Here is a 7,520-nt window from a genome sequence, read left to right as displayed (position 1 = left end):
ATGCAGAAATGATAAAACGCCATTTTGAATGGTATTTTATTATGCCACGTCACCCCCATTCCCCCCCATTTTCCACGTAGAGCAAGCGAGGAAAAAAAAAATAGAAATGCCATTTGGATGGCGTTTCTAAAAATGCCATTCCAAACGGCGTTTTTAAAAACGCCATATCATTTGGCACTTTTAATTATTTCTCAAAAAAAAATAAAAAAATTAAAATTAAAATTTTAAATTTATAAAAAAATAAAAATTATAATTTTGATAAAAATAAAAATTATCATTTCAAATTAGTATCCCCATTTCAAATTATCTTTTAAAAAAACTAAAAAATAATTATAAAAAAATTAAAAATATCATAAAAAAGCATTGAAAATAAATAAAAATTATAATTCAAAATGTTAAGAAAATAAAAATTTTAATTTTAATTCAAATAAAAATTATCATTTCAAATTACAATCTCCTTTTGAAATTAACTTTGTTAAAAAAATATCATAAAAAAATTAAAAAATTATTAAAAAAATAAGAAAAAAAATAAAAATTATAATTTTGAATAAATTTTTAAAAATAAAAATTCAAATTTTAATTAAAATAAAAAAATAAATTTAAATTTTTTTCTTCATTTAAAATTATTTTTTAAAAAAAATATGTAAAAAAATATTTAAAAAAATCTTAAAAATTTTAAAAAATAAAGAATACCATAAAAAAATGAGAAAGAAATCAGAAAAAATAAAAATTATAATTTTGAATATAAAGAAATAAAAATTTTAATTTTTAATTCAATAAAAACTATTATTTCAAATTACTTTCTCCATTTCAAAATATCTTTTTAAAAAAATATCTGAAAAAAATTATTGAAAAAAATAAAAATATCATAAAAAAGAATTTAAAATAAATATAAATTATAAGTCTAAAATTTAGAATTATATTTCTTTTATTTTCTTAAAATTTAGAATTATAATTTATATTTCTTTTAAATTCTTTTTTATGATTTTTTTATTTTTTTTCAACAATTTTTTCAGATATTTTTTTAAAATGATATTTTGAAATGGGGAAAGTAATTTGAAATGATGGTTTTTATTTGAATTAAAAATAAAATTTTTATTTCTTTATATTCAAAATTATAATTTTTATTTTTTCTGATTTTTTCTCATTTTTTTATGGTATTCTTTATTTTTTAAAATTTTTAAAAAAATTTTAGATATTTTTTTACATATTTTTTTAAAAAAATTAATTTTAAATAAAGAAAATAATTTAAATTTATTTTTTATTTTAATTAAAATTTGAATTTTTATTTTTAAAAATTTATTCAAAATTATAATTTTTATTTTTTTCTTATTTTTTTAATATTTTTTTAATTTTTTATGATATTTTTTAAAAAAAATAATTTCAAAAGAAGATTGTAATTTGAAATGATGATTTTTATTTGAATTAAAATTAAAATTTTTATTTTCTTAACATTTTGAATTATAATTTCTATTTCTTTTCAATGCTTTTTTATGATATTTTTAATTTTTTTTATAATTATTTTTTATAATTTTTTTTAAAAGATAATTTGAAATGAAGATACTAATTTGAAATGATAATTTTTTTATCAAAATTATAATTTTTATTTTTTTATAAATTTAAAATTTTAATTTTAAATTTTTTATCATTTTTTTTGGGAGGAATAATTAAAAGCACCAAATGATATGGTGTTTTTAAAAATGCCGTTTGGAATGACGTTTTTAAAAACGTCATTCCAAATGTTTCTTTTTTTTTTTTTCCTCACCTAGTCCACGTGAAAAATGGGAGGATGATGTGGCATGATAAAACGCCATTCAAAATGGCGTTTTATCATTTCTGTACCATAAATAAGTTCAAACTTAAATTATTTAAATAATTAATTTTTTTTTTATATTATTTAGAAGAAGGGCTCAGCAAAAGTTCCGTCTCCTTTATATAATTATTTTTTTGTTGTGGACCAAGTGCAACCTCTCCCCGACACTCACCCGGTCTAAGCCTCTTCAAGCACTGATCAGGGCCTGTCCTACAAAAACCTACGTGCGCTAGAGAGGGAGAGGGGGTAGGGGAAGAGTAGGAGAAAAGAAAGGCAGTGCATTTGGTCTTTGGTGAGAAACAAACTGGGAAATCCCATGGGGAACTGAGAAGAAGGGATTGAGATGACAAGCAATAAGGAACGGACTTGTTTCATTTAATTTAATTATTTAAATAATTTATTAAAACCTGATTAGTTATAACAAGACATCATATTACTCTTAGGTACTATTGGATTACATTAGCAAACTTGAGACATCCACTTCAAAGAAATAGATATCTTTAAAAGAAGGCATGCTGTATACCCAAAATAAAAAACTGTAGAAACAAAATATTTATTATGAAAATAGTAGACAAATAGTAGACAAAGCAAAAATATAACACAAGAAAATTCACATCGGATGCTACTCTACGATGACATCTTCTTACTAATTCAGTCCATATATCTTAAAACAGATCAAAATATAACCTTAACCCGTCTTTGTAATTTACTAGTCCAAGATCGAGCTCTTTTATTTGCTATTTGAGAAGCTTGGATTCATTCCTTCTAGCGAGGGTCACCTTCAATCCATACTTCATGTACATGGTTAGCGCCAACTTTGGGACCACCGGGTGGCTCTCGACCACCTTCACTTGGTATCGATAGAGGATGGAAGCTGCAACAAACTTCATCTGATAGTAGGCGAAGTCCTTTCCCAAGCACAGTCTCGGTCCGCCATTGAAGGCAGTAAATTTGTATGCAGACTCGCTCATGAAGCGGCCATCCTTGAGCCACCTCTCTGGCTTGTAGTCTCTACAGTTCTTCCCCCATATGCTCTCCATTCTCCCCATAGAGTAGATGGCATATATAACCTTTGTTCCTTTCTTCAGTACAGTACCATCAGGAAATACCTCATCTTCAATCACCTAAGCCAACAGGAAACATGCACATAATTAAATTGCAAATGGTTTTATTCAAATTTGGCAATTGCATAATTTACAAGCATGGATGATGAGGTGTTCATGTAATTAATAAAGTGATCTTGTCGAAAATTTGATCTCACAAGATTCAAAAACTTTCACAGGTTGCAACTATTCGATTTCAAGGTTTGCTATTACTTGTTGAAGAATAAAAAATATTGTAACTCATGCAAACCAAAATGCATGCGTGTTCAATTTGGTGTCAAATCATCTAGTACAATTCATAAATTAGCATCTTTCATAGTGCGACTTCCTCTTAGCTAATTTTTAGCCGGACCTAATTCTTCACCATTGAGCTAGTGAAGCAGTCCAACCACAAAACAACATACATAAATAAATGTGTAATACGCTTTTTTTTATTTTATCTATCTATATGCATATTGTTTCGTAATTGAATTGGTCCATCAGCTCAACAGTGGATCTAATCCAACCAATAATTACTCCACCTTCTCCTACACCCCCGAGCTAAACATCGCATGTGATGGCAGTTTCACGCAAAAGCAAGGCATATGTGATGCAAATGAGAGGCTAAAAGTTCAGGTTGCATGGTAAAACAGATAATCACAATAATATAGCTTATGTTAGTGGTCCAACTATTTAAGCCAGTTAGTGGGCCTTTTTAACGTGCATTTGTCTGGATGTAAGTAGGCCCGGCCTACTTAGTATTATGCTTCACTTCCATTAATAAGCCTCTTGACTAAGGGCCCGATACTATCTAAAGACTATAACGTTTAACTAAACAAATTAATTGTCAACCGGCCAAAATCTATTGCTTGTTGCCTTGGATAATCTTGGCCGACCAATGGCTTTAACTAGCTGATTCTTGAAGAATAAAACCTCCTGTTCTAACATAAGTAACAATTAGTCAAATGAAAAGTGACTAAGGAAAAGATATACCCATAAGTGGTGTCTTAGACATTGACGTTGCCACCCTAGAAGATGAAGATGAGTTACCTCTCATCCGTACGCTAGACTGAATACATGATCTAGAAAAGAATGATACCGTGAACATAAAAACTTATGTTAGAAGTCCAAGGCCAAGCTTGATATCTTTCACAAATTAAATTGATTGACGTGTCGTTTTGACGTTTGTAATAATTCCTTACGGAAATTTACTATAACTGTCATTTCTACAATAGGTGAGTTAGCAGAAACAGTATATAGGCGGCCTAGCCTGGTTTTGTAGGGTTAATTGTGATGGTTGTTGCTCAATTTACCACGCTCTAACAATAATTCCCAGTGCACTTATTGGAGCAAATTTTGACTCGTATGTTTGATGTGATTTGTCATAGAATAAATTACATGATTTTCAGTGCACTTATTGGAGCTAATTTTGACCGGTACGTTCGATGTGATTTGGTATAGAATAAATTATGTGTCTGTAAATATCCATCATACGAACGAAGTCTTCAAGTTTAAGCCCCCCTTTTTTTTGTGTTTTCGGATGAGAAAGTTTGGCTTTCTTGAGGATTTGATGATTTGTGTGCCGGCAAGTCTCAGGAAACCAGTTGGTGCACCTTATCAAGAAGTATATATATATTTAATGCATAATTTTTTCTTTATAAGAACAAGTTAATTCTAAGTACCAGACAACAAAACTGAACCCGGCCGGAAATCTCCCTGCGTGTAGCGTATGCTAGTACTTCTATACTTTTCTTTGTTTTCTAAAATACGGTGCCAATATCCTACCTACATATCACACATTAAACATGCATAAAAATCAATATGTAGTCAACGTATGCTCATCCCATTTCTATATAAAATAAATTTTTTATAATATTTAAAAAATATCACAAAATGCTATGCAAATTTTAAAAATATTCATCAAAAAATAAATAACCATATATTTATGCACATATTAAAATATTAAAAAATAAATAAATAAATTTTATAAATATTTAAATAATTTAGATAAACATCACATAATTATATTTTTTTTGATGACCATCTTAATATACGTAAAGCACCTTGTGATACTCAAAAATACCGTAGGAAATCCCGTTCTATTTCTATAAATATTTAATTTTTTTTTGCAACTCACGCATGCATGCATGAAGCAATACACGCACCAAACTAGATATAAATATTCAAGAGGTAAAGCATCATCCCATCCAACTTAATGTTAATATGGGAAGTAAATAACAGGTCATCCTCGTATGTTACCATGGTAAATATGTTTTTTCCTTCTTCTTCTTTCTTTTTTTTTTTTGGGGGGTAACGATTAGCATGGTATGTAAGTATGCATGCATGGCCCAAAAATCATACAGCTAGCACGTACCTCCTTGTGATCAACTGGCACCGACGGATACAGCCGTAGAGCCTCCGACAGAGCCGCATGTAAATACTCCATCCTCTTCACCTCCTCGCTCTTAAACACCAAACTCTTCTCTCCTTCCCCTTCTCTGTTATTTTCTCTCTCTTCTACTATCCTCCTAATCTCCTCAAGGATCTTGTCTTCCACCTCCGGATGCCGGTTCAGCAGCCAGAAGAACCACGCAAGCGCCACCGACGACGTGTCCCTCCCCGCCAGTATAAAATTCACGCACACATCTCTCAGAAACTTGTCCGAAAACGCCATCCCCTCCTCGTCTTTGTAATTCGTGAACACGGTCAGGAGGTCGGACCTCGCCGCCTTCTTCTCATCGCCCGACTCCAGCGACAGCTCCTTCTTCCTCGTCCGAATAACCTCGTAGGCGAACTCATCCACCTGCTTCAACGACCTTCTAAGCCTCCTCTCGTTACCGAGGTCGAAGAAGCGCATCGCCTTCCATATAGCGGTGGGCGTGATGAATCGGATAATTGTGGCCTCGGTTGCATCCTCGAAGGCCCGGGCGAAGGGGATCTTCGGCAGGCCGGGGCGGAGGCAGCCCGGGTCGATGCCAAAGGCGATGATGCACACGTTGTCGAAGGTTAGCCTCAGTAACACGTCCTGGAGGTCCATCGGAGTGCGGTTGTCGCAGGCCGACTCGAGCACCGGGAGGAGTCTCGAGTGGACGAGCTCGTAGAGGGACTGGACCGTCAAAGACCGGAACTTGGCTGAATGGAATTCGAGGCTCGCTATCTTCCTCTGGCGATGCCAGACCTCATCATCGGCGCCGAAGATGCCATCGCCGAGCAGATCACGGACGGTGTTCTGGAAGTACTTACCCTTGGGGAAGTTGGAGAACTTGGTCTTGAGGAGGTACTCCAGGTTGCGGGGGTCGGCGGTCACGATGCACTGGAGGTTGGTGAGCCATGGGCCATGGAAGGTGAAGGTGCCGCCCATGCCATCAAGAACACTGGTGATCCACTCGTACATGTCATGGCGGAGGGCGAGGAGGAGCGATGGCAGCATGCCGACGACGGGCCATACCGCAAGGCCCTGGCGCTTGGTTTGTTGCCAGGCGTGTATGGCGACGAAGATGGATAGGGCGACGAGGAGCTCGAGGATTTGGATCTCCGCCGGCAGGAGCCAGAGGAAGCTCATGAGGTTAGCAGTGGGAGAACTGTGGCCATTGGAGAAGGTTGTGGTTTGGTTGCCGGAGTTCATGGTGTTGTTAGAATGAAGAGGTGCGATCGAGGGAACTGCGCAGCTTGTTAGTGGTGGGAGTGTTGGGTGATGGCTGTGGTTGTTATAGGGCTTGCGGTGGCGTGTTGAGTTCTTATTTTTTGGGCCGTTCGATTTGGTGAGCTGAAAGGGGCAAGGAGTGGGGTTGATATGGTCTTTTACCAACCAAACAGCGTTTTGGAATGTCCATGGTTTCTATAATTCAAGGTCAAATGGGGAAGGGTGGGCCAGGGAACATGGTCTCAGGGTGTGAATATCGCTGGTGTGGGGGGAAGGGGGGCGGGGACGGTAGGGGTTGGGTGAGGATGGCGCAAGTGTTTGACAGGATGCGGAGGGTGGGAATTAGGTACGACGTTGGGATGGTGGCCCGACACAACGGCCCTGCGATGTGTTTGGATTTTTGATTGCAAATTTTCTGACGCCAATTCGCGTAGGTTTTTAGCTGATGGAGTACTTGTGTCGATGTTCGATATCTGAATGGCCAGAAATAGCATTATCTTCGAGTTGAGAAGGCGGCCAACGAGGTACGTCTTGGAGAGGCTCTAAGTTAGGCCGCCGAGATCGTTCACCCATGCCGGCTGCTTTGGTCTTGATGGTTTCAAACATCTGAGATATCCTCCTTGCTCATGTAGTGATTCATTTGGTTTTCGTCATCCGGGAGCTCCTACTAATTTCGAAGCCATCTTTTTGATGCCATCATTTAGAAAGTTAAGTTGCGAGCAGCTTAGGTGGGCATTTTGTACATGAGGCTAACTTTAGGGGCCGACCACCTTATCAATGAGGTGGATTCAGCTATAGTGGTGGGTTAGATTCAGGAGTAGATGAGGATTACTATCATACATCCACTCCTTTGTGACATCTCTGAAAACTGTCATGGGAGTGTATTTTTTTGGATGCCATGTGTTACGGCCCATCCAAGGCCCAAGTTAAGCACGCAACAGATGACCGCACATCCTTAGGGTTTAACCCTAAAGGACATGCA

At 35.6% G+C, this 7,520-nt stretch overlaps 1 protein-coding gene across 1 annotated transcript; it reads right to left on the bottom strand.

The window, feature by feature from the left end:
* Window positions 1-2,310: 2,310 nt before the first annotated feature.
* LOC105032702 (cytochrome P450 86B1) lies at window positions 2,311-6,587 on the bottom strand. Its single transcript, XM_010907213.4, has 2 exons — window positions 5,270-6,587; window positions 2,311-2,937 (listed from the first exon to the last, which is right to left on the bottom strand). The coding sequence occupies exons 1-2, from the start codon at window positions 6,518-6,520 to the stop codon at window positions 2,551-2,553; spliced, it is 1,638 nt and encodes a 545-aa protein (XP_010905515.1). The 5' UTR covers window positions 6,521-6,587; the 3' UTR covers window positions 2,311-2,550.
* Between the last annotated feature and the right edge of the window lie 933 nt (window positions 6,588-7,520).

This window comes from Elaeis guineensis, chromosome 4 (assembly GCF_000442705.2).
Source record: "Elaeis guineensis isolate ETL-2024a chromosome 4, EG11, whole genome shotgun sequence".
Taxonomy (NCBI): Eukaryota; Viridiplantae; Streptophyta; class Magnoliopsida; order Arecales; family Arecaceae; genus Elaeis; species Elaeis guineensis.
The sequence above is the reverse complement of the archived record's forward strand: the minus strand, read 5'-3'. Positions and strand labels throughout refer to the sequence as shown.